Genomic DNA, 25625 nt, shown 5'->3' with positions numbered 1-25625 from the left:
CCTACCTACCTACCTACCCTAACCCTAACCCTAACCCTACCTACCTACCTACCTACCTAACCCTAACCCTAACCCTAACCCTAACCCTAACCCTAACCCTAACCCTAACCCTAACCCTAACCCTAACCCTAACTCTAGCTGATGCCTCATCAACCCTAGCCCCACCCCATTCCTCCCCACCGACCACCACTCACTCCACTTGCCGCTCACTGCCCCCTTGCCACCCCTGTGCATCCCATCCATGACCCACATCCACTTTCCCACCCACGCCACCATACTCATCCTCCATCCCATCATGTGCATGGCTGTTCATGGGCGTGATTTGAGTCTTTGATGCTGATTCACAATCCCCATCCCCCCATTGACACTTGCCCGTGTCACTTGTTCGGCCGAGTGGCATGTGCGGGTTGGTGGGTGACATGAATGTCATTCAACATTTTCATGATTCGCCGCTCGTCACTCGTTCGATTGTTTGATGTTCAATTGATTGTCATTGATCATTGTCAATTGATCATTCGATTCTTTCTTTTTTTGTTCTTGTCGGCTGACCTTGCTCTTTGTTCTTTGCCGTTCATGTTTCCACATGCTTTGTTGTTGCTTTTGTCGGCCTTCATGTTCTGCTGTGGTTACTTTTGCCTTTGATGGTTGACTACAATCGACATGCATCTTCATTGATCATTGTCTTCGTTCTTCTCGTTGCTTTGGATCATTATTCGTCATGCTTCATTTGTTCTTGATTCTCCTGTTTTCTTCGAGCTTGACTTCCACATCCACCATCGGGCCTGCTCACTACACTATCGATTCTCAACTTTGTTGTTGTCAGTCATGGTTAATAGTTTTGCATGCGGTGTATTTTGTGTTGACCCTGTTGTGTCGTGGTAATGGTTGATCTGCAGATCTGATCGATCAACCTCGGTCTGCCTCATCGACCTGAACGTCACCCGAGTTCATCCCATTGCCTGCCAGCCATATCCAGTTCCTGTTGGCGTACTCATACGTGTGCTGTGCAAGCCATGTATGATCTTTGGTTGTTGTTGTGGACGTCATTGCCTCGTTTGATGCCCGTTCCGGCTTTTCTTCAATTAATTCAACGTTCAACTCAATTAACGTCCGCCGCCTTCCCTCTGCCAGCCAAGTACCCGCCGCCCCTATCGCCCACACCCTACACACACCCATCAGCCGTATCATACTCACTTTCATCAATGCTCAAGCCCAATCGCCATACCCACCACCCCTTCGCCCGTCCCGTCACCCACGTCACGACCCCCTCATCCCCCCTACCATACTCATTACCACCCGTCACCACAAACGACCACCTCCACCCCCTACCCCACCACCATCACTATCATCCTAGCCACAACCACCTGCTGACCTCTCCTCCCCGGGCCCATCTCCGACCCCCACTCCCCACCATCTTCACCCACAACCACCACACCTACACCACACATGTCCATCACCCCTGCAAACCCAAGCATCCACTTCACTTGCCCCGATATTGACATCAGCCGACGCCAACCCGTCAACAGCATCGCTGCCAATCGCCGGCTGCTCGCCGCCGCCGACCGACCACCACCGGCACCGCCAAGGGCAAGCTAGCCATCGACGGAGCATCGGAGGCGATGCATACGGATAGCTATATCAATGGCAAACACTACCAGTTTGCTCTCCAACCCACTCCTTCCCTCGCACTTCCTGTCTTACCCATCACAGTCACCGCCAGCCTGCTCATCGCCAGCCGCCACTTGCGCCGATTGCCCGCCACCGTCCCCTCCGTGCCTTCCTCCGCCGCCTCTGGTCGCCATCGTAAGCTCTCGTAGTCCACCCGCCACATTCTGATTCTCCATGTCGTGGCACTCGCATTCTTACGTCAACTTGGGAGTACCAAGCCCTCTCCTCCTCCCCAGCATCATCTCGCTTAGCCGCGTTCTCAGCGCCAGTGCTAAACATCATCCCCCTCCTTGCCTGTGCTCCTCGTATCTGTCTCGCCACATCCTCAACCTGCCAAAGCAGCTGTGTCTACACTCCATTGCCTTGCTTTGCGGCTACTACACACTTATTCGTCACTCTCGTCCATAACAAACAGCGGTGCCTCATCCGACGACGCTAGCCGGGGCTCAGGCGCCATGACCATCGGCGATGACGGTGCGCTCGACTCACCCAGTAGTGTTGAAAGCGAGGCCGACGTCACAATCCCGTTCGAGGTCGACACCGCTGTCCCTGCGAAAATGATCGGGCCTGACGACGACGACGACGACGAGTCCTCATCATCCGAGTCGATGTCCGACTCGCATCCAGCCACACTTGCTTGCAACAACTGTCGCGACCGCCTGCCCAACTTGTACGGACGCTCTGCTGCTCCCCTGAGCGAGATCGTCGTCTGGGACCCTGAACTGAACACGCCTGATGCCGGCGATGCGCACAACCCGCTTGGGCTCTCAAAATCCCTGTCATCCTCAGTGATGGCAGATAGCGAGAGGTGCCGCACCAGGGCACGCCGCGATGAAATCGGTCGAGGCACGGCACGCGGCGATCCGGTCCCAGGCGGTAACACGAGGTGATCTGCTGTTTCCACACTGTTCTCGGGGCACACGTCGTCGTCGTCTTCGTCGTCGTCGTCAAACGACACATACCCGCTCAGCCCACAGCCGGCCCGTTGCTGAGAGTCCACCCAGACCGTCGAGCAGTCGTCGTCCGAGTCCGAGATCGACGCTGCGTTGGATGCCCGCGACGCCAGTGCACGCTCCGGCGCAAACAGCGCTGCAGACGCGGCACGCGACGCCAGAGGCGTGGTAGCCAGCGCATGTGCAAGCTCCATACGCGCCCGCCGAATGAGCGGGTGCACGCTTGCGTTCTCCTCAGTCACGTCCGGGAGAGCTTGCGCCAGAATTGACGCAAACTCGGGCATGGCGTTCTCCCGCTCCCACCGCGGGGCGTGGTTCCATCGCCCCGGCGTCGCGAGCTTGTTCCTGGAGAGAGGCGGCGGCTGGCTCGCCGCCGGCGCGAACAGTGTCGGCTCGCCGGCGAGTACTGCTGCCAGGTCCGAGCACGACCGCGACCGCTCGCGAATTGACGAGGACCGGTGGCGCCGGCACGCCGCGAGCTGATACTTGTACCGCTCATCGTCCATCGTCATGTACGCGCTCGGTGTGCAGAGCTCCGGGTACGCACCAAAGAACTCTTTGTATCCGCCGCGGAGCACGTAGCAGTTGGGATAGTGAAGATGGCTCTCATCAAACGCCACTCCATACTTCTCCATCCCTACGTGCCGGTCCGCCAGCCTCAGCATCGAGCACAGGTCTGGCCCGCGCTGTGTCGAGAACTCGCAGTGGAAAATGAGCCGAAAGTTGGCCGGCAACGGCGACTGGATCAGTGCATCGATGAGCGACGACCGCGTCCACAAGTTGACCGCACTCGCAATGTGTCCGTGTTGGTACTCGTACGGATACCGGCAGTCGATGATGAGAAAGTTAAGCTCGCGGCTCGCTGGCGCCTGCTGCGTCTCCACAAGTAGCTGCGCCACAAGGTCCGCAGACACGCCCGAGCACTCGCGGACCATGTTGCGCGTCGTCGGGAGCGGGCCATCGAGGTATTCGGCCCGCCAAGGCGTGACCGTCCGGCCTCCTCCGGCCCCGCCCTGTGAGTTGCCAACATCGACAGAGAGCTCCATCGCTCCAACATCGAGGTCTGGCGTCGGGAGATCGCGCCGCTTATGCTGCGAGTGCGGCGAGTAGAGCGAGAGGCTGCGCATGAGTTTCGACGGCGAGTCACGCACACCGTTGGCGTGCACGTTAAACGGTGCTGCCATCGAGTGCGACCGCCGGAGCCGTGGCCGCGGCCGTGCGATAACGTGCGACAGCGCCCTCGTCCGCGCCAACGCCAGCACGCCCTGCACCTCGGGATCCAACTCACCAGCTTCGTGCTGGACCTGTGCCCGCAGCCGCTGCAGCTCATCGTTGGGCGACGGCATCAGCGGCGACGTGCCTATCGACGACGACGACGAGCCCGACCGCGCCAGCCGCGACGCCCGCGAGCTGGAGCCGCGCGAACGCGTCGACGACGCCCGCGACTCCCGCCGCACTTCCGCCGCCCTTCGTGACGAGAGCGACCGCCGCGGCGACGCTGACGTCGCCACACGCTCGCCCGTTGTCCGGTGTACCAGCGAGACTGTCCCGTCCGCAGCGCGGATCGTCCCGGCCACCGGACGCATACGCGTCGGCGACGGCTCCTGAGCCCCCTCGTCAAAAATCTGCATCCGCGGCGCCGAGCCGGCCGACGTCACCAACGACGAGACCGACGACGCTGTGTACGACGTTGACAACGACGACACACCTGTCCTCACCCGCCGTTCCTTGATAGAGAGCCCTGCCGACGGTAGCGGGCCGGGCGGCAGCGAATTAACCCTCCCAGCCTCCGAAGACCGCCGCGCCACACGTGTGCCACCCGGGCCGGCAAGCACATTGGGCTCCACGTCGGCAAGCGCACGCCCTGTCCCCGTCGCCAGCGAGTATGGTTTGTGCCGCAGCTCACGGACTGCCTTGCGGCCAGCAGAGTCCACCACCGCCCGCCCGTTCCGCTGCAGCACCGCCCCCGACCGAGGTCGCGTCGTCACCACCGTCTCGCTGCGGCTACCGCCGCCTCCGCCACGCTCCTCCTCCCTGCTCGGGTACAAAGCCTGCGACATACTCCTTAACCACGTGCGGTGTTGTTGTACCTGCTGCCGCCCACTCCCACGTACAAAGGGAAGCGCTTGACAGTCGGCCGTGTTCAAGACAGGGGTGTCTCGCTCCTACCCTCTTCGCTTGCCCCGCCTCCGTACCGCCGTCCTCCTCCTCCTCCCCCTCCTTGCACACTTTGCTGTTAGGGACTCCAATGATTCGATGCGAAAAACTGATGCAGACGAAAGATTCTACGCGAAAGTGCGCGAACAATGGCGCGTTTTTTTTTTCTTTCTCCCTCCTCCTAGTCCTGTCAGCACGCGTGCCACCGCCTGGTCGGGCAACAATTGCCGCACGAGCGCGGCATGTCCGACTCACGTTGGGGCTACGGAGCATCGCGGGCTGGACAAGGTGGCTCGAGACCCGGCGGTCGCGGGTAATGGTCGAGCGTGACGCACTCGGCGCTGAGGGTCGGTCTCTGAGTATCGGTGCCTCGACGGGCTGGTGGATGTCGGCGAGCTCACTTGGCTCTCCAGCCACGGCCGCTCGGTCCATCTCACGCCACACAAGTCAACACTAGAGCAATCACTCTACCACACGCTACAGTTCATCACGCATCGCAGCCTCGAGCCTCTGTGCCTGTGCCTTCGCCGCACGCCGCAGCTTCAAAAACGTCCGCTTCTCCGCCAGTCGGAACTCGATCGCAGCGCGCATGTTCTCGCCCAGCCCGCTAGCTTTGAGCGCTGCTTTGTCATCCTTGGCCCGCGTCGGATACCGCGCCAGCTTGTCAGCAAGCACCTGCGCAAGCATCCGGTACCCTGCAGCCTGCTCGGCAGTTGTCAGCTGGCTCGCGAGCCGGCTCGACGGCGAGAGCCGGCTCGCAACCGCCGCCGCAAGTTCTTCCGAGAGAACACTGAGCAGCATGCTGAGCCCGACAATGCCGTCGTTGCCGGCCAGCTTTGACCTCACGCATTTGGACCACACCGTGGCGCTCCGTGAGCCGAACCCAAGCGCCTGCCGGAACGGATCCATCTCGCTCGCCATCAGCCTCTCGCCATACCGCCGCACGTCAACGTCGAGCATTCCGCAGTCGTTCGGGTTGCCGACATACATGAAGCCGTTGTACCGGAGATAGCCCGAGTTGGTCTTGTTGCCGTAAGTCTCAAACACTTGGTCGCCGGCAGCGTAATCCTCGTCGGCGTACATGACCACCGCGTCAAGTTTGGCCGAGTACGAGGTGAACGTCCGGTCCGATGACTCCTTGGCGTTGATCATGTCGATGTATGGGAGCAGGTGCGCGCTACCACCGGCCTTGCTGGGTGCGTTGCCGACGTTGATTCGCCGCGACGCCACGACTGACCAAGCCCACTTGACCGCATCGTTGGCAAAAACTGTGACTGGGAGCGGGAGCGCGAGCTCGATCACCGCACTGCGTAGCCAGCTCGCCATTTCGCGCACCCGTACCGCATCATCGGCAGCCTGTCCCGCCAGCACGCACCCCTCCAACGCCGCCAGTTCGCCAGCGTCAAAGTATAGCGGCGTGCCAAACACTTCTGGCAGTGCCTCGACGTAAACCGCCGCGCCCTCGTCAAAGCCGAGCGAGACCGGACCAAACCTTGCTGCCGCCAGCCAGACCACAAACGCGACGTCGTTGCCGATCGAACCAGCGCTGCCCGAGCCTGTGAATCCGCGCGGCAAGTCCCTCGCGCTACTGGCCGCCTCCAGTCGCTGCCCTAGCCTCGCCACGATCGTCCCTACCGGCGACCGGTCGATGACAGCCCGCGAGATGGCGAGCCTGTGTGGAAGCGCAAAGTACGCTTCGCCCTTGCCGATCGCCTCGCTCGCAACCACACCAATGCCCATGCCCTCTATCGGTTGCAACCTCGTCCGCAGCTTCAGCGGTAGCCCGCCGTCCGCCACCAGCCACTCCTGCAGCTCATCGGCTGCCTCGGGCGACGTCGCTGTGTCCAGCAGCGACTCCTCCGCCAAGCAGCCAGCCAGTGCCAGTGCCACCACTGCCACCACCACCGTCAACCGAAAGCCCATCATAGCCGTGTAACCGGTCTAATGGCGCCTAGAGCAGTGGCGCTCCACCGCTACACCTCCCTCACCACCATCAGTTGCCAGGCCACCCGCCCGTTGCCGAGCGACCACCCCTCGGGCCGGCAGACTAGCCAGCCCCAAATGCCCAGCAACCGTCACCAGCCCCGTTGGCCAACGCCCGTCGCACACACTCCACCACTCCTTGGACACGAGTACGTACAGCAGGCTTGCCCATTGCCACTCCCTTACACACATGCTTCATACCCACACCCTCCCTCAGCGCCATGCCCTAAGCCCTGTCTCTACTGCCTGTGGCCGCCTTCTGCGCACCCACGGCTGTGTACGCGTTGCGTCTGGTGGCCTACATTTTTGGTGGCCAGCGGTGCCGCGCGGAGGAGCCGAGCCGCCATCTTTGGAGGTGCGAGCGACGCTGTCGCCGGGGAGAGACTCACACTGATGACGGATGGCGCGGCGGGAGGCAGTGGCGTCTGTCATGGCTGCCGAGGTGCAAGACGAGGATGCGCAGACCGAGCTGTATCTGCAAAAGTGTGCCCAGCTAGAAGCGCTCTACCATGAGGTCCACCAGCTGGAGAACGCCGTCCCTGCTCGGCGGCGGAAGCGGCTGGCGGCGCTCGACTCGGCCGTGGCGGACCCGTCCGAGGCCATGGTCCGGCTGCAGGGCCAGCTGCGTGAGACGCTGGAGCAGGTCGACCAGCTGCACGACAAGAATGAGACGCTGTCGCAGCTGCTGGTGACCAAGAGCTCGGCGCTGGAGCAAGCGAACACCGAGCTCCTTCGCGCGCACGAGCGCAACGAGGAGCTGTCCAAGGATGTGCGGATGCTCGAGGAGATGAACACCAAGATGAAGGAGGCGCGCGGGAGCGCAGGCAGCGCAGCGGGCTCGGCGGCGGCGGCGTTCAAGGACGTTCCGGATCAGTCGTACTTCCAACTGCTGGACCGGCTGGAGAACGAGATCAAGGCCAAGGATGCTGAGATCAAAGAGCTGTGGAAGGACCGCAAGACCATGGACCTGCAGCTCAAGCGGAAGGACGCGTTCATCGACAAGCTTCAGGACGACCTCCGTGCCCAGGCTCAGTCGTACGAGGACGTGGCCCAGCTCGACGGCAAGGTCCGCGAGCTCTCGCACAAGATTGACGAGCTCAACGAGGAGAACAAGCTCCTCAACAACCTTTGCCGTGTCAAGACCACCGCCATCGAGAAGCTGCAGCTCGAGCTCGAGGCTCGTGCCCAGTCGGAAGAATATGTCCGCCAGCTCGAAACTGGCATCCGCAACAAGGAGCGTGCCATCCACACTCTGCAGGAGGACCTCGAGCGCATGGACAACATGCTCCGCAAGCGCGACGACGAACTCGACGCCGTCGCAGAGGAGATGGCATCGTCGCAGGGCGGCGTCAAGTTCCGCGAGTGGTACGAGGAGCGCCGCGGCCTCAAGGCCGAGCTCGAGCGCGTCATGGAGACTGTTGCCGGTAAGGAGAAGATCATCCAGTCGCAGCACCAGCGCATCAACCAACTCTCCGGCCGCCTCGACACACTCTCTCGCTCGCTCTCAGATACCGCCCACATCTCGCCGCGCCACGCTGGTATGATGGCGACACCACGCCGCCCCGGCGGCGGCGTCTTTGTCGACGAGGACGGCCAGGAGCTCATTGCCGCAGAGCTGTACGACGCCCTTGCCCGCGACGTACACATCATGAAGGTCAAGCTCGCCGAGAAGGACAACCTCCTCGACGAGAAGGACGACGTCATCGAGTGCTGGGAGCGCAAGAACGACATCCTCTCCAAGACCTTTGCCCAGGAGGCAAAGTCGTTCAAACGCCAACGCGCAGAGCTCCAGGCAGAGCTCGATGGTCTGCGCGACCTCGGCGACGAGCGCGAGTGCGCCATTAAGGAGCGCGAGCAGCAGCTCAAGATGGACAACATCCGCCTCAAGAAGGAAATCTCTCGCCTCCGCAAGACAAACCTCTCGCTCTCCCGTGGTGAGTCTACCATGGACTATTCCCAGTGAACACCAAGCTGTCCTCTTCCCTCCTCCGTTGTGCTTCCCACGCCAAGTAGGCGACATCTCACCCCAGGAGGACCGCCTCTCGGTTGGCGCCGACCACGTCACTCGCCACACACATGCCCCGCCCACACTATCCCTCGCTCTCCTCCTCCTCGCCACACTATCACTGCCGCTTGCTTCTCCTTCCCCCACCACTCTTGCCATCCTCCCGCCATCCACCTTTTCTTTCTTCTCCGGCCTCCATACTCTCACTCTCGCTCACCCACGACTCGACACGCCCTGCCTCACCCTTGTCTACCGCGACTCGGCGACTCAACTCGCCTTTGCGCCACAATGTGACGGTTACGCCCTCATTCAAACCGTCGACATTGCACTGCTTCTGGCGGATGCCTACCGCGAGCGTTCGCTTGCCTACGATCCGTACATCTCCCTTGCCGCTGCCGACAACTTCCTTGTCATCGCTGATCACGTCCGCCTCCGCCTGGCGGTCTTTACGATCGCTCGTCGCAGATCTCAGCTTCATCCACGGTCGCCTATCATCATCACGCCTGGCCCCGTCATCTCGCTCCCATTATCTCATGTAGGCGGCAATCGGCGCGAGGTCGGGCGCAGCATGGCCCTGGCTGACGGTCTCCTCGTCGCCGTCATCCACTCGGGGTCTACCTCCGACATCGGCTCGGCGGTGGCGTGGAGCGTATGCGAGGCCGCCACCGAAGCAATGCCGTTGTGGACTCTCTCGCCCCCAGCTGATGATATTGCCGACCTGGTGAGTTATGGCGACGCTGTCGCTCTCGACCGACGTGCTACCCTCGTCGCCGTTTCCATGCGGAGCCGCCTTCGAACCAGCAGCTTTGCCGGCGCGGCGGTACTTCGTCATCGACCGGGCGTTGCTATTTACTCGCTAGATGACGACCGCACGCTGCCTCCCCACCACATCCACACAGTATTTGCCGAGGCCGCAGGCGACGCAATCACCCGCGTCGGCATCGACGACAACGGTCGCATCGTGCTCAGTGTCGGCATTCGCTGCAGCCGCCTTGCCCTCCTCCGACCGCAACCACTCTATCCCGAGACGATGACACTCCCGCGCGATGAATATGCCTGGGCTGCGGTTGCGATTGCGCCAGACGAGCTGCTCGCTGTCGAGTGCTTCACAGAGGCGCTGGCGTCTGCTCAGGCTCGCGCACTCGTACTCGCCCGCGACTCTCGCGAGCCCGACACCTGGCAGGCCCGCCGCGGCGTGCTACCGGCGCGCATTTGGTTTGCAGCTCACGCAGCCCACGATACCGATTGGGTCGACGCGGAGATGCGAGCGACAGCACTCGGCGTCGGCGCCACGAGTGCAGCTGCCGTGGTCGCCGGAGGAAGAAGACTAGCGCTCGCTAACTGGATGCTTACCTTTGCCACCAACGCCGCGTTTGTACCAGCAGTGGCCGCTGCTCTGGCCCGTGGCTGGAAGACCGAGGCTCTCATCGGCGTGGCGGTTGTTGTTGCTTCTTCCGGCTACCACTGGTCCGACGTGACTCTGGCACCATCAGTCGCCGGCATCCCGGCTGGATCTTGGCACCGGCTCGACAATCTCGCTGCGGTGCTGATGGTCCAGGCGCTGTTTCTGCGGACTGGAGCTTGGGCTATCCGCGGCCCGCCGCCGCTGCTTCGGCTCGGACTCGGCCTAGTTGCGCTTGCCATTCAGGTGTATGCTCCATGGGAGCCGCGCGCGCTCGTGCTCCCGATTGCTGGTGCGCTACTTGCCGCCCTTGCCCCAAATGGCGGTGCAGCAGCGCCGAGAGACATTGCCTGGCGCTCACCTACCCGTGCTGTCACGGCTCTGCTCACCGTACTTGCTCTCTTTTGGTTTGTCCTTGGCCTTACCAGGGACGATCCGGAGTTTCGCATCTTCCATGCTCTGTGGCATGTGTGTGCCGGTGGAGCGCGCTGTGCCAGATTGTGGCACAGGCTGCCGCACGAGGCAATAACCAACAAGCCCGCGCTCCAGCAACGCCACTTTCGCCGAGTGGACAGCTTGTTGCCGCCGTCGGCATCGGCACGCTTCGGGTCGTGATGATGGCTGCTGTGGCGGTCGGTACCGTCGGCACGACAGCAGTGGCATGCCTGGGCTCGGGCGCTGGCTGTGTAGCGCGGCTGCCACTGGTCTCCGATGCTGCAGTCATGCCGTACGGTGCGGGCTGGTATCCGGTCGGCGCCGCCATCAGCGGCTTAGTTACCGCGACAACTGGCGAGATCCTCGCCGCTGCGCTCAACAATGGCGCGATTCGAGCCACGGGCTGGCTCAGTGGACTAGCGATGATTGGCTCGGGCCTGGTGTCAGAAGTAACAGGTGAGGCGGCACATGTTGCGCTCACCGGGCTCACAATATGTGGCCTCTCGGCAAGCACGCTGCTGCTCGCACGGCAGGCATTGGCGCCGCCAGCAGGTCTCACACTCCAGCGATGGCTCCCGACGGCGGGGCTCACAGGCGTGGCTTCGCTCACGACGCTGATGTGGGCCCTGCACACACGCCGCCTCCGCCTGGAGCTCTTTGCAACGCAGCAGGTGGTATACGCTGCCGTGGAGGCGGCGACGATAGGTTTTCTCGTGTGGTACCAGGGAGCATGGGGTTCGGCGTTGGCGGAGTGCGGGTATGAGGTGGCTGTCGTGGCGCGGTGAGTCGGTCATGGCATACTGTGTTCAGGACTGTTTGATGTAGGTGGCCAGAAGAAGAGGCAGCTAGCTACGAGTCGGACGAGTCGGACGCAAGCACATCAGCAATAAAGTCGATGTCATCGTCGTCATAGGAGTCCGAGTCGGAGACTTCAGAGAGCGAAGCAAAGCCACGCGGCGCCGAACCGAGCGACGCCGAGTGGGTGCGTGAGAGGGTCGCGTGCTGAGGATCCGAGGACGAGGGGTTTGAGCGCTTGCCGGAGGACTTAGAACATGGCGGCGAGCGGCGTGACGAGCCCCAGAGCGAGGACATGGCACGGGAGAGGTCGTCGTCAACGTCAACCCCGACGTCGACCCCAACGTTGCCGGCGGCGGCAGTGGTAGCGCGGCGCCCAGTACGGCGCGGCGGGAACATGTCCATTGTGCAGATGACGGGGCGAGCGTCCTCAAAAATGGGGCCGAGCATGGGCGCCTCCATCGACGGGCCTTCAGTGGCACCGCCCATGGTGGACGCCCGCAGCGAGCGTGGCGAGAGGTTGCGCCTGCGCGAGCGGCCCGAGAGGACCGGCGCCGAGTGCAAGCCGGCCGAGGGCGGCGAACCCGAGAGCGACTGCGGACGCCGGCTCTCCATGTGCGCTGCCAGCGTACGCGGCGAGAGCGCAATATTCTCTGCAGACGACCGAGCCGACGACGAGAGCGTGAGCGGCGGACCACCGCCCGAAATGATTGGCGGTGTGTTCAGCGCTCCCGCGCCGAGCGACGACCTCCGCTGCCGCTTGCATGGCCGCGTCTGGGTTGGCGAGACCACCGGCGGGCGGAGGAGGTCGGGCGAGAGCTCGAGTAGTGGGAGGCCGGGCGAGAGCTCGAGTAGCGGGAGGCCGGGCGATCCCAGGGAGAGGCCCTTTTGTGAGTCAAGAGGCCCAAGCTGGACAAGGCTCCGCGATGACGACGAGTGTGAGGCATCACGTGACCGGGAGTATGTCCGCGTGCGCGACCTCAGCGACGACTCGGACGAGAGCGAGCGCTCAGTCGACTCCGAGACGGTGTCGAGCGGCCGCCGGCGACGCTTGGCCCCGACTCCGACCGCCGACTCGAGTGCCCAGGTCGACTCGCGCGCGTGCTTCAGTGCCACGTCCAGCGAGTCGGCGGCGAGCGCCTGGGAAGCAATAAGGTCGTTGATACGGAGCGCCTGTTCGAGGCTGTGAGGTGAGCTCATGGACCGTGGCTCGGCAGACCGCGTCCGCGACGACCGCGGTGAGAGCGGCATATCTGCAAAGCAGGCCACAACCAGCAAGTGTAGGGTGTGGTCCTGGGCTCTGAGAGGAAGGGGGGGGGGGGGAGGGAGGGGAGGAGTTGTGAAGTGTAGCACTGTTGCAACGTTGTGGTGAGCGCGTGGTGTGAGTTTGCAACGCAACTTTTTCCCCTATTTCATCGCCCATTCAAGGACAAACAAGAGAGGCAGGGAAAAAGTTTTGACGGCCGTGAATTGGCCAGATATTGGCATCATTCAACAAGTAAATGCCACGATGGCCAGTTCAACCAAAACACCGGCACAATATCGGGTCAGCACGTGAGGCGCCGCTGTTCGAGTTGCGCGTGCCGCGAATGACGAAATGCGGGGGGGAGGGGGGAAGGGGGGGGGGGGAGGGGGGGCTGCTGGAACGAGGGTGAACCGTAAAGGTAGCTGCCGGGTGCAAGAGAAGGATGCAGAACGATGGGTGGTGGTGGGTGTGTTCCTGGGTGCCGAGGGGTGGCGGTGATGGCCATGCAGCGTGGCCAATGAGGCTGAGAGTTGGCAAAGGCTCGTGCTCAGTGGCAGCCGACGATAGTCAAGACGACGACACTCCAAGGAGGACCACGGCCAGCCGCTAGCATGGTACATGTGGAACGGTTGAGCAAAGGTGGCGGAGGGGAAAGGGGGTGATATGTATCTGTTGGTGTAAAGGTGTGGTGGGGGAGGGGGAGAGGGGGAGGGGGGGGAGGGACGGGGGAATACATACAGGAGCGGCGACCGTGGGTGGCACTGAGACGAGTGGCAAAGTAGTCCGCATTCCGCACGCGCAGCTGGATTCGGGCACGCGCATTCCCCAATTATCGCACGCGCTCGCTCCGACCCGGCGGATGTGCGTGACCGCCCACGCGTGGCCGAATTTGTTCCTAGCCCGGGCCAACAGTATTGGGGCCATGCCATGTCCGCTGAGTGCTCCTTGACACTGTTCACGCATGTGGGCATGAAGCGTGGTGTGTGGCATGTCCTTGGTGCGCTTACTGGGGATGAGCCGCAGCCGACGTGGCCATGCGGGGGTTGCGGGGAAAGTCGGCCAAAGTTTGCGGGTGAGTGAGAGGTCATCAAGTCATGTGGCGTTTGCCGGGACTGGCTACACCAAACGCAGCCACACGTTCTCACCCTAATACATCCGCTGTGAACCAGGGAGAAAGGTCCACGCCTGTGCCAGCAGGCATGCTACACTGGTGACACTACGGTCGTTGGCGATTGCAAAGCCTGCTCTGTGTTCATTGGTTCCACCACGCAGTGGCATCACCCGATCCGGGCGGCGCCGAGTCCGTGCTCTTGTCCTTGCCTTTGCTCTTGCTCTTGCTCTTGCTCTTGCTCTTGTCCTTGTCCTTGCCCTTGCTCTTGTCCTTGCCCTTGCCCTTGCCCTTGACCACGTCAGCACCATCGCCACCGGCCCCAGTGCCGCCATCCGCGGCAAGCGTGCGTTGACGCTTAGCCGGGGGAGCAAAGCTTCCGCGGCCGCTGTGCTCGGCAGAGTTATCGGCATTATGCTTGCGCTTGGCAGCGGCGCGAACCTCCTTGCGGAACTTGATGTTCTTGACCAGGATCTTCTCCTGGCGCTTGGCCGCCTTGCCGCCGCCGCCGGCAGTGAGCTCGACGTTGATGACCCGGCCGTGGAGCTTGGAGTGGTGGACGTGAACAACAGCCGCATGGAGGGCAGACGGTGAGGAGAACTCGATAAAGCCGCAGCCCTTGGACTTGCCGGTGTGCCGATCGGTGTTGAGCCGGAAGGTGACGATCGAGTCGGTGTCGACATACTCGCCAAAGTGCATAATCACATGCTCCGGCTTGGTCGAGTACCCGAGATTGCCCACAAACAGGATGTACCTTGAGCTCTTGCCACCTCTCCCTCCTTTGGCCTTGCTCGACCCCTGGCTGGCCCTCTCGACGGACTCATCGTTTCCCGCCCCGCCATCCTCGCTTGCATCCTGCCCATCCCCAGCCGGTCCAGCCACAGCCTCATGGTCCGTGCTCTTGGACTTGGACTTGGACTTGGCCTTAGTCTTGGCCTTGCTCTTGTCCTTGCTCTTGGCCTTGGCCTTGCTCTTGTCCTTGCTCTTGGCCTTGGCCTTGCTCTTGTCCTTGCCCACCGCTGCCATGCTGTGCCAGCGAGTCAAGTACCAACGCCGCCAACCACCACAACTCAACCTCGACTGCTGTCGCGAAGCGTATCATGGCACATCCTGCGGCACATTCAAAAAAAATTGCCACACCATGCCATACGTGTCAATGCCGCCCTCGGCACGCGCGGCCTCACGGGCAATACAGCTCCACCACCACCACCGCTACCACCACCACTGCTAGCACATCACCTGTCCCCACACCTGCCACGCCAAACACACACACACACACACATACTCTCACTCGCTCTCTCTCTCTTTCCACACACACACGCACTCACACAGAGCGAACCCCTCATCGCCTGGCCTTGCCCCCGCAGCGCCAATTTGCACACAGTTGGCCAGCGCTCCATGTGGGTGGCGAGCAGCGCCATCGCTGCGCTCGCTCTCCTTGCTCTTCTCATCCCAACGGCAACAGCATGCACCAATGAGATGCACACCTCGGCTGCAGGTGTTACAAGTGGAACTCTGGCCACACCTGGCGCCAACTACATCAGCAACGCAGACTGCAGCTACACCTTTGACTTTGTCCATGGCGGCATCGAGCTCGTCTTCAACACCTTTGACCTTGAGAACGGCTACGATTACATGTACATCTACGAGGGGACGACCAGCCCGAGTACCGAGTTTCTCAAGATTCGCGTAACCGGGACCGAGGCGCTGGGTCAGACCATGTACTTTGAGGCCTCGCAGGTTGTCGTCGTCTTTCAGTCAGACACCTCCGTCGTACAGACCGGGTACTCGATCGACTGGGCGCGCAAGACGTTTTCGGCATCGAGCCCTGGTCCGCCGTCGCCGCTGACCGCGCCCGACTGCTCGTACACCGAGCCACCGTCCGGCAGCTGGCCCTCGCTGGAGATCGCCGGCGATGCCACCTTAGAGTTCAATCTTCGCCTCGACGCCACAGCCATGGCCGAGCGCGTCGACGTCTTCTCGTTCCGCTCTACCACCACCGAGTTCATCATCCGCTTTCTCGGCGACGACATCTTTGACCAGCCCGGCACTGCGAACGAGGCTCATCGGACCATCGCGTTCCAGGCCACCGGTGGTGTCGGCAACTATGAGGCGCAAGCCCCGGCCGGCTCGGTCTCTCCCGGTGTCGATGTCCACCTGGCCGGCATCTATGACTCAGGCTTGGGCACCTGGTCCATCTTGGTCGATGGCGTGCCACAGACGACCATGGTGCTCAAGCAGAGCGGCTCACCATATACGCTTTCGTCAAGTAGCCTCGGCCTCCACATCGGCTACTACCGCATGCGCTGGGAGGTCACTGACGCAATGTGGGATCTACGCGTGTGGAACTACTCACGGACGGCAGCGGAGATTGACACCAATCGCCTCGCTACACTCACCGGATGCGAGACCGGCTTGATTGGCCTCTTTCGCCTTGACATCGAGCATACTCTCAACGAAGCCGGTATTGGCTGTGGTGGCCTCCCGGGAGCTGGCATCTGCTCCCAGCCGCGCAAGTTCCCACCACTTGTCTACACCACCTCTCCTGCCCCCGTCACCTGTGGCGACGGGTATGTGGAGGGTGGCGAAGCGTGTGATGATGGTGGAACTCTCGCTGGCGATGGCTGCTCCGTCACATGCAACGTCGAGGCCGGCTGGACATGCTCCGGGACTGCTCCGTCGATTTGCGAGAGCATGACATCACCGCCACCTTCTCCGCCCCCATCACCACCGCCACCACCACCCCCGTCGCCACCGCCACCTCCATCGCCGCCCCCGCCTCCACCCCCATCCCCACCGCCACCGCCACCGCCCTCATCACCACCACCGCCCTCACCGCCGCCGCCACCCCCATCACCACCCCCATCCCCATCCCCGCCGCCGCCTCCACCGCCCTCCTCCTGCGGCGACTCGGTCGTCACGCCCGGCCTCGAATCCTGCGACGATGGCAACACAGCTCCAGGCGATGGCTGCTCATCTTCCTGCCAGCTCGAGCCCGGCTACGCCTGCCTCACCCCAGGCGCGCCCTGCACCACCTGTGCGCACCCCAACGGCATGGACTGCGCCGGCACCTGCGATGGCAACGCCATCCTCGACGCATGCAACGTCTGCTCCGGTGGCACCACCAACCGCCTGCCCAACGCTGATCGCGACGACTGCGGCGTGTGCTTTGGCGGCAACGCCGATCGCGACGACTGCGGTGTCTGCTTTGGCGCCAACGCCCACAAGGACGAATGCGGTGTCTGCTTTGGCTCGAACACGACCTGCGCCGGCTGCGACGGGGTGCCCAACTCGGGCCTCGTCCGCGACGTATGCGGCGTGTGCGATGGCGACGGCTCGTCCTGCCTCGGCTGCGACGGGGTGCCGATTCCCTCAGGCGGCGCACATTTCGACGCGTGTGGCGTTTGTGGCGGCAACGCCACTGTATGCTACGTCGGCTGCGACGGCGTCTACGGCTCGAGCATCCACTACGACTGCCACGGCGTGTGCGGCGGCAACGCCACCATCGACAGTTGCGGCATGTGTGCCGGCGGCAACGTCTCGACTCCGCTCCCGTACAACTACCACCTCGACTCGTGTGGCGTGTGCTTTGGCCAGGATCTGACCTGCACCACCTGTGCGTCCGGAGTCCTCGATGCCTGCGGCGTGTGCGATGGCGACAACTCGACGTGCGTCGGCTGCGACGGGATCCGTGTCTCTGACGGCGGCGCGCTCTTTGATCTCTGCGGTGTCTGTGGCGGCGACGGCTCGTCGTGCATCATGGGCTGCGACGGCGTCCTCGGCTCGTCCGCCACCTACGACTGCACCGGAACTTGCAGCGGCACCGCCGCCATCGACGAGTGCAACTCGTGCACCGGCGGGACGTCGCTCATTCCCACGGCCAACTTTTTCCGCGACGACTGCGGCATCTGCTTCCGCGGTAACGTCGATCGCGACTCTTGTGGCGTCTGCTTTGGCGGCGACGCCGATCGCGACGACTGCGGCGTGTGCCGTGGTCACAACGCGGCCATGGACGACTGCGGCGCTTGCTTTGGCTCCAATCTCGCCAAGGACGACTGTGGCACTTGCTACGGCAACAACACCGTGTGTGCCGGCTGCGATGGCATCCCCAACTCGGGCCTGATCGTCGATGCCTGCGGCGTCTGCACGCTGCCAGCTGCTGGATGCAACGGCATCAGGGCCGCTACGCGCTCATCGACTGTCTCGCCGTTGGTCGTCAGTGCCATGGGCGGCTCGGTCGTCGTCATCTGTATTCTTCTCATTGCTGCGCTTGTCATTGCCTACCGCCGCCGCCGCTCCGCCTCCGTCTTGGCCTACCACGCCACGCTCGCCGACAAGGCTCCCCAGGGCGAGATCTTCATCATCTCCACAGACATCGAGAACTCAACCATGCTGTGGGAGATCAACCCGGACCAGATGATTGTCGTCCTCGACAAGCACAACGAGATCATGCGCACCGCCATCACCGCCACCGGCGGCTACGAGTTCAAGACCGAGGGTGACGCCTTCTTTGTCGCCCACGCAGACGTCGAGGCCGCAGTCGCCTGCTGCGTCCGCGCCCAGCTCGACCTGATGGCCGTTGCCTGGCCCAACTGGCTTGTCAGCGTTCTTCCCAGCGGGGATCCGGCGGTGTGGAACGGTGTCCGGGTTCGCATGGGCATCCACTATGGCCAAGTCTCGTCGGCATTTGACGTCCGCGCCGGGCGGACCCAGTACTTTGGCAGCATGGTCAATCTCGCGACGCTGGTCTCCGACACTGGGACCGGCGGCCAGATTGTGACCTCGCGCGAGGTCATCGACCAGCTCGCTGCCGCCCGATCGCGTCTCGATCTCGACGACGCGCACGACAACGCTGCATTTGCGCCGGCCGAAGTCACCGTCACCCCGCTCGCCAACGTCGCCTTTGATGGCATGTCGGCATCGTGCGAGGTGTGGGAGATCATGCCAACGACGCTTGCAAACCGCGCGTATGACATGGGCTTGGACCGCATCAACAAAATCGCATCCATTTCCCGTCCGCTTGCTGCCGAGACTCCGCCGCCACTCGCAACCGGTATTCCCGTCAGCGCCAGGACATTGCGCTCCGAAGCGACCACCTGCGAGCTCGCGAGTGTCGTCCGGGTCTCGACCGCGTCGCGGACCCGGGTGCGGACCCGAGCGCGGACCCGTGCGCGCAAGCGCAACCATTCCAACGCGGCCGCCTCGCAACCGCTAGCTCACGAGTCTGTGCATCTGCGATCAGCGTCGATGTCGGCGGCGGCAACGGTCCCGTCGGGTGTTGCCTCGCGCTCGCCGTCGGCTGTCCGCACCGTTGTCTCCAACTCGTCCATGTCGCGTGGCTCGCCCTCGCCACGCCGCTCCAAGCGCAGTCACGACTTCTCCCCAGACGCCAATTTTGACCTTGTATCGTCCAAGGAACCGAGCCGCGCCATCCCGCCTTCGCTTGCCGAGCTCCATCACCGCGGCCTCATCTCGCCATCGTCACCCGAGCTCCGCACCACCGCGCAGCAGTCGGCCTCATCACTGGCCTCGCCGGCAACGCGGTCACGCCGCGTTCGCCGCCGCGTCGGCACCAACTATGTCCGCCGCGTCCCAACTGACAATCCCTATGCCAAGAGCCTCAACTCAGACAGCGTCGACGGGAACAGCCTCAATGCCTCCTTTGACTCATCAGTCACCCACTCCCCGTCCCTTGGCGACCATCTCTCGCCGACGGCCTCGCCCTCGGCAGCCGCCGCCATCCTCGGTGTCTCTACGCTCACCCGCCCGCGATCCCGCTCCATGTCACTTGCCACATCCACCCTCAATCCTTAGCCCCTCCCTAAACTCGGCTGGAACAGAGGCAGCCGGAGAACTACCGCCATTCGACATAACAAAAAGAGAGATGCAAGCACCCGCACCGCACCCCACAACCCGCCAAGCCACCATGCTCGGAAACCTGGCCAAGACAGCAAGCATTGCCACTGCTGCGCTAGCCATGGTCGGCGGAGTCATGCTCGCAACCCGCGCAGCTGCGGCGGCGGACCGTCGTCGAAGAGCTGCTGTTGCCGAAGAGCCGAGGCTCTGTGTCGTCTCGGGCGGCTCTCGCGGCATCGGCCGAGCCATTGCCAAGGGACTTGTGGCGTTTAGCCCGCGATGGAACGTCGTCGTCACTGCCTCGACGGCCGAGAGTGCGGCCAGAGCTGCCGAGGAGATCGCTGCAGAGTGCGATGCGGACGGGCGTGTCTTTGGCTTTGCCTGCGATGTGACGGACGATACTCATGTTGCCGCGCTGGCGAGCTTTGTGGCCGACTCGTTTGGCCGCTGCGATGTGCTGGTCAACAACGCCGGCGTCATGACGGAGATCCTCACTGACTCGGTCGTCGACCTCGACCTTGACGCTGTCCGTCGCTCGATCGCCGTCAACACCGTCGGCGCCATGGCCGTCACCCGCGCCCTGCTCCCGCTGATGATCGCTGGCAAGTGGGGCGCATCGTCAACGTCTCATCGCGCGCCGGCCAGCTGACTCGCCAAAAGGCGCCCATTTCCATCCTCGGCTACCGCGTCTCCAAGGCTGCGCTCAACCGGTTCACCACCGGCCTCGCCCGCGAGCTGACGAACCTCGCTCCCGGCGGCGACGTTGTCGCCAACGCTGTCTGTCCGGGCTTTATCAACACCGACATGACCGCGTGCTTTGCCGACATCGGCCGAGTCTCGTCCAAGACTCCCGCTGTCGGCGCCATCACTCCGCTCTATCTCGCCACCCTTCCGTCATCGCCAGACATTCCCAACGGCAAGTTCTTTGCCGAGCTGGAAGAGATTCCGTGGTAGCACACGCGACGGCTACACTGCAATGCCCACCGCTGCCGCGACGAGTGCGCCAAGTACCAACTGCCAAGCCACCGCAGGCCCCGCGCTCGCCGCCGACGAGCTGAGGATCAGCGAGTGCGTCGCCGACGAGTGCGCCGCAATGGCAACCTTGGTGTCGTCACAGCAAAAGGCGTGGATGCCCACAAAGTACACCTTGTTGGTGTCGAGCTCGCTGGGGTCGATTCGGATCACGTGGTGGTTGATCGGCGTCGGCCCGTTGTCGGTCACCGTGTCAAACCACTCGGCCCGGGTAAAGTCCGGCAGCTCCTCTGGATTGATGTACACGTCTGGATCGCCGACGCCCGACATCCGCCTCACTTCCACGTACAGCGGGATGCTGAGGTCGGTCACTCGGAATGAGTAGTACGCCCACGAGTTGGCTTGGATCTCGGTCGTCACCACCCGCCCGCTCGTCGAGAGCGGCTGCGGAGTGAGCGAGCAGTCAATGCCCTTGAACGGCGACTGGCACTCGCACACCCCGTCATTACACAGCCCGCGCCCGTAGCACCCGTCGATGCACGTGTTGGTCCCGGCGCACGTCGCTGTCTCAAAGTACCCGCTCACCACCAGCGCGTACCGCTGCGGCCCGAGCACCACAGACCCGCCCACAACGCTGATCTTGCACGTCGTGCCCACGCCCGGGTGTGGCACCCGGACCGTCTCCACGTTGTTGATGGTGTCAAAAGTCCAGTACAGGCCCTGCGACGATGCTTCGATTCGTCCGTTGCCAGCGTACGTCGTCTGCGTGTTGTCGTGGCCCGAAAAGCACGAGACTACGAGGTCGAGGTCGTTGACCAAGTTGCGCAGGAGCGACTGTCGCTGGACCATGTCCACCGGAAAATCGGTCCACGCAAGCGTGACTCGCAGCGGTTTGGCCGCCGCAACCACTCGCACGCACATTGAGTGCACCTCGCCGCTCTCGCCCATCGCTGCAGAGTCGTTGACATACAGATCAAACGGCTTTCGCCTCAGCTTAGCCCCTTGAACGCGCCCGGCGACGTCGACCCGTCCGCCAGTGGCAGGCTCTCCGACGCCATCAGCCGTCCAAAGCCCTGCTCGAACGACGGCACCTTGTCGGCGAGCGGCACGTAGTCGCGACCGTCAGTCACGTCGCCCACCATCGGCCCGGCGCCCGAGTACGTCATCGTCAGCGGGACCGCCCCGTTGACCAGCACGGCCTTGACGAGCGCGGCAGAAGGGGAGAACGCCCCGCTCGCGCTCGCTGCCCCGCTTGGATAGTAGCCCTTGACAAAGTAGTCGCGCACCAATGCCGCCGTTCCGGTCGCGACAGCCACGGCCGACGACGTACCGCCCGAGACAAACCGCGCCGCCGCGCCGCACGCCGCCGCTCCCGGCCCCGCCGCCGCAGAAAACACCTTGTATCCCGGTGCGTAGAGCTCCGGCTTGAACCGCGCGTCGACAGATGGGCCCGCCGCAGAGTTCCAAGCCTTGTACCCGAGCGAGACCGCAATGTCGCTCGGCGCCACGTTTGTATCGCTCGCGCTGCTTGCCACAAACGCCACGGCGCCGCCGTTCGCGTCGGCTGCCGCCACCATGGCGTTGCCGTCCGACGCTCGCACGAGAAGCGCAACGAGCGCCAGTTTGGGAGCATCGCCGGACATGATGAGGTACCGCTCGTCCGTACTCACCACAACCATGCCGATGGCGCCGGCCGCGGCCGCGGCCGCTGCCTTGGTCACAAACCGGCAGCCGCCACGCCGGACCAGCGCGTAGCTGCTGCCGTCGGCAAAGGCCGCAGCGTTGGCATACACCCCGCACCCATCCACAGGCTCTGCAAGCCGCAGGCTGCCGGCCACGCCCTCGGGCACCGGGACCCGCGATCCAAACTCACCCGGCACTGCCGTCACTTCTAGCCCCGCAACCGTCAGCATCACTGCGTCGTGCGAGAGGTCCAGCGCCCACGACTCGCGCGGTGCAAACGAGGCCCCGATCGACAGCGCGTTCTTGGCTGTTGCCACAGACGAGATCTGGTGCGCTGCCCGCGACGAGACCTGTGCCGCCGCCACGTTGCCCACCGAAAACAGCGGGAGCATGTCCGGATTCTCCCACACAAACCTGTCGACAGCCCGCGCAGCCTCGCCGTACGTCCCAGGCTCCATGTCCTGCGACCGATCCGCTGCCAGGCCCCACGCGTTGCACGAGAGCCGCGCCCCGAGACTGAACTGCCGTGCGAGCAAGTTCTCGATCCGCCAGTAGCTCGGATCAATGCCGACGTCGTCCGGGTGGCCGCCGTCGACCGTCCCGGCCGGTGCCTGGTCGGCGTCGGCGAGCAGGTCCTCCACCACCAGCCGCGCCCCGGCTGCAATCCCGTTGAACTTTGCGCTTTCCGCCACCGCCGCTGCCATCGACTCGGGCCCGGCTGCCGCGCCGCAAATCGTCGCCGCCACGTGCGTCCCGTGCCCGGCGAGCGAGTCGCCGCCATCGCCATTTTGTGTAAAGTAGCCGACAATCTTGCGGTGCCGCGAGCTGCCACTGGCACCCGTCGCGTTGGCCGCCGGGTTGTACGGCACGGGCTCGCCGGACACGTCTGCAAAGTAGCATGAGCTAGTGTCGACGCCAGTGTCGGCCACGCCCACAATCTGCGACGAGCCGTCAATGCCAGCCGTAGACAGCGGCCGGAACTCGGCCTGCGCCGACTGGACCGCCCACGACGCAAACGCGTTGTGAAACTCGCGCGCCGCATTCCGGACGCCGGCGCGCACGTCGACAGCCAGTGCACCCATTGGACTCTCGGCGAGCCCGGCAAGCACCTTGTCCATGCCGACAGCCGCCACTGCCCCAATCCGCACTTCACGGAGCAGTGCCCGTGGTGCCGACCCCAGCCCTGGCGGGGTCAGCGCCACGCGGGCCGCGCCGCCCAACCGGGCCTGGAGCGTCGCCACCGCCGCCTCCAGCTCGTCGTCGGCTGCCGGGAATACCATGATCACCACCTCGTCCTGACCATCAATAGCAGCATGAGCCACCCCATCATGGCTCGTACGCCACGGGCCGTGCTCGCTCACAGCGCCGCAGCTGCCGTGGGCCGGTGCAGCCTCAGCCCGCACCACAAACGTCTCTGCCCCGACGTAGACCATGCCGTCAACAGCGGTAAAGCAGTCGATCGCCGCCGCCTTTCGTTTCTCTGTGATCGGCAGCTTGAGCACCATCCGATACAGCGCCTTCTCCCACCGAGCATCGTCGCCTTGGCCGTCATCATCGATCACTCGCCGGTCCTCGCCTCGTGGCGACGAGCGCAAAGGATGCAAGGCATCCATGTCAAGATGGAAAAAGGCGCGAACGGTGGCACCCTTTTCACCACCACCATGAGCAGCATCATGGTTGTCGCCTTGGCTCGTCGCAGCTTGACTCGCCGACTTGGTTGTCATGGCAAGACGGGCAAGGTGTGCCGAGGACTTGTGGTGTGCAAGGTTGGTAGGTGGCTGGAAGACATGGGAAGCAGCAGAGAGGGTGCCCATTGCACATAGTATGCATAGCATTGTTGTGAGGATGTGGTATGTGTGCATAGTGGGCGAGTAGGACGGGGTGGGGGAGGGTGCGGTGGTCGCCCTTGTCGCTGTTGTTGCTGTTGCTGTCTGTCGCCGGCGGGTTTGGTTGGAGAGGGGGGGGGTGGGGGTGGGGGTGGGGGAAAAATTGCGGCTGTGTGGTGTGGGGGGGGGGGGGGATGGCGACGATTTGGGTGAAGGTGGTGATGGTGATGGTGATGGTGATAGCTCTATTGTTGGGTGGGTGAGTATGGGGTGGGAGGAGGGGGGAGGGGGGGGGGGAGGGAGGGGACTGGGATGGAACGATCACCGATCACTGTGTTAGATTGAAGCGACCGACAGGAGCAGTTTTCCATCAGAATGATGGCTGATGCAAGTCTGGTCAGCTCCTCTTGGATGTGTGAATGAACGCAGAGTATGAAGCAAGTGCATGTGCATCCGCTTCGAGGATCCCACAGCGCATGCATCTTGAACTCCTTTCGGGTCGGCTTGGTGTTGAAGCGACAACGCGTCCGAACGAGCGTACCGCTCCGGGTAATGATCGCGAATTCCGGGGCAGCTTTGGTCATGCTCCTCAACTTCAACCACAGTGCTCCCCCCCGCCCCACCCCCCTTCTCCCTTCATCTCCTCCCTCCTCTGTCCCTCACTAGCATCTATCTCTGTTCCCACCACGATCACAACCCTCCCCCCCTACTCCGGAACCAAGGCAGCCATGCCTCGGCGTGCGCAGGATAATTCGCGCGATATCGCATCAAAACGCACATCCAGGACAATCTCCCTCTTTCTCTCCCCCCCCTCCCCCTCTAACCATCCCCTCCTCTTCCTTTCTCTCTCTCTCTCTCTCTCTCTCTCTCTCTCTCTCTCTCTCTCTCTCTCTCTCTCTCCCCTCCCCCGCCCGCGCGCACCAATCCAGCCCAATCCAGCCCTCCACTTTCCCCGCCAGGACATTTGATGGCGATCTGCAGCATGATCAAGGCCCAACTGCCGCCCCGGCCTCCCCCTTCCCCTCCTCCCCACCCCCCACCTCCCCCCCCCCCTCCCAACCACACAGCCCCACCTCCCTCCGTCTTCAGACGACATGTCTTTGTACCTCCGAGAGTACGAAGGTTCTTCGACAGGGAGTGTCACACCTCGGAGGACAGTGGTTAGTGGTGGTAGTGGAGGTCGTGCTGGTGGAGGAGGTCGTGCTGGTGGTGGCGGTCCTGGTGGTGGTGGTGGTGGTGGTGGGGCTGGGTCTGGTGGTGGTGGTGCAGGGAACAACAGCTCCTCAAAGTATCCACGTAGCCATGAGCCAAGGTATCTGCAACCAGTCTCGCCTCTTGATCATCTTACATATCCGGCAATGGCTGTTGATGACGACCTGACTTTTTGGCCCGCAATCAATCGCAGCCGACTCAAGACCCACGCCGTCGTGCCACATGATCATGATGATCATGATGGGCATGATGGGCATGATGGGCATGATGGTCACGATGGTCATGATAGTGTCCTCGCTAATCGTCCCTCCGATTCTCTTTACT

The 25625-nt window shown here is 63.2% G+C and overlaps 8 protein-coding genes across 8 annotated transcripts; 3 read left to right on the top strand and 5 right to left on the bottom strand.

Moving 5' to 3' along the window:
- Window positions 1-2014: 2014 nt before the first annotated feature.
- On the bottom strand, window positions 2015-5051 carry AMSG_06271 (uncharacterized protein; the record flags this gene model as incomplete). The annotated part of the gene is made up of 2 exons (XM_013901980.1): window positions 2015-4573; window positions 5034-5051. 2 exons carry the CDS (start codon window positions 5049-5051, stop codon window positions 2054-2056), a joined length of 2538 nt encoding a protein of 845 aa, XP_013757434.1. The 3' UTR covers window positions 2015-2053.
- Window positions 5052-5255: 204 nt separating this feature from the next.
- On the bottom strand, window positions 5256-6933 carry AMSG_06270 (uncharacterized protein; the record flags this gene model as incomplete). The annotated part of the gene is made up of 2 exons (XM_013901979.1): window positions 5256-6719; window positions 6919-6933. The coding sequence occupies 2 exons, from the start codon at window positions 6931-6933 to the stop codon at window positions 5256-5258; spliced, it is 1479 nt and encodes a 492-aa protein (XP_013757433.1).
- Window positions 6934-7191: 258 nt separating this feature from the next.
- AMSG_11957 (uncharacterized protein) lies at window positions 7192-11388 on the top strand (the record flags this gene model as incomplete). Its single annotated transcript, XM_013902003.1, has 3 exons — window positions 7192-8695; window positions 8775-10608; window positions 10653-11388. 3 exons carry the CDS (start codon window positions 7192-7194, stop codon window positions 11386-11388), a joined length of 4074 nt encoding a protein of 1357 aa, XP_013757457.1.
- A 16-nt stretch (window positions 11389-11404) lies between these two features.
- On the bottom strand, window positions 11405-13732 carry AMSG_06267 (uncharacterized protein). Its single transcript, XM_013901978.1, has 2 exons — window positions 13383-13732; window positions 11405-12750 (listed from the first exon to the last, which is right to left on the bottom strand). Exon 2 carries the CDS (start codon window positions 12647-12649, stop codon window positions 11453-11455), a length of 1197 nt encoding a protein of 398 aa, XP_013757432.1. The 5' UTR covers window positions 12650-12750; window positions 13383-13732; the 3' UTR covers window positions 11405-11452.
- A 164-nt stretch (window positions 13733-13896) lies between these two features.
- Window positions 13897-14778, bottom strand: AMSG_06266 (uncharacterized protein; the record flags this gene model as incomplete). Its single annotated transcript, XM_013901977.1, has 2 exons — window positions 13897-14506; window positions 14549-14778. The coding sequence occupies 2 exons, from the start codon at window positions 14776-14778 to the stop codon at window positions 13897-13899; spliced, it is 840 nt and encodes a 279-aa protein (XP_013757431.1).
- A 372-nt stretch (window positions 14779-15150) lies between these two features.
- AMSG_06265 (adenylate/guanylate cyclase) lies at window positions 15151-19566 on the top strand (the record flags this gene model as incomplete). Its single annotated transcript, XM_013901976.1, has 2 exons — window positions 15151-16333; window positions 16772-19566. 2 exons carry the CDS (start codon window positions 15151-15153, stop codon window positions 19564-19566), a joined length of 3978 nt encoding a protein of 1325 aa, XP_013757430.1.
- Window positions 19567-19678: 112 nt separating this feature from the next.
- On the top strand, window positions 19679-20681 carry AMSG_06264 (short-chain dehydrogenase; the record flags this gene model as incomplete). The annotated part of the gene is made up of 2 exons (XM_013901975.1): window positions 19679-20176; window positions 20254-20681. The coding sequence occupies 2 exons, from the start codon at window positions 19679-19681 to the stop codon at window positions 20560-20562; spliced, it is 807 nt and encodes a 268-aa protein (XP_013757429.1). The 3' UTR covers window positions 20563-20681.
- Window positions 20385-24673, bottom strand: AMSG_11956 (uncharacterized protein; the record flags this gene model as incomplete). The annotated part of the gene is made up of 4 exons (XM_013902002.1): window positions 20385-21568; window positions 21601-23780; window positions 24292-24332; window positions 24631-24673. 4 exons carry the CDS (start codon window positions 24671-24673, stop codon window positions 20575-20577), a joined length of 3258 nt encoding a protein of 1085 aa, XP_013757456.1. The 3' UTR covers window positions 20385-20574.
- Between the last annotated feature and the right edge of the window lie 952 nt (window positions 24674-25625).

Source organism: Thecamonas trahens (genome assembly GCF_000142905.1).
Source record: "Thecamonas trahens ATCC 50062 unplaced genomic scaffold supercont1.26, whole genome shotgun sequence".
NCBI classification, from domain to species: Eukaryota; order Apusomonadida; family Apusomonadidae; genus Thecamonas; species Thecamonas trahens.
Note: the sequence above shows the minus strand (reverse complement) of the source record. Positions and strands in the feature narration are given on the sequence as shown.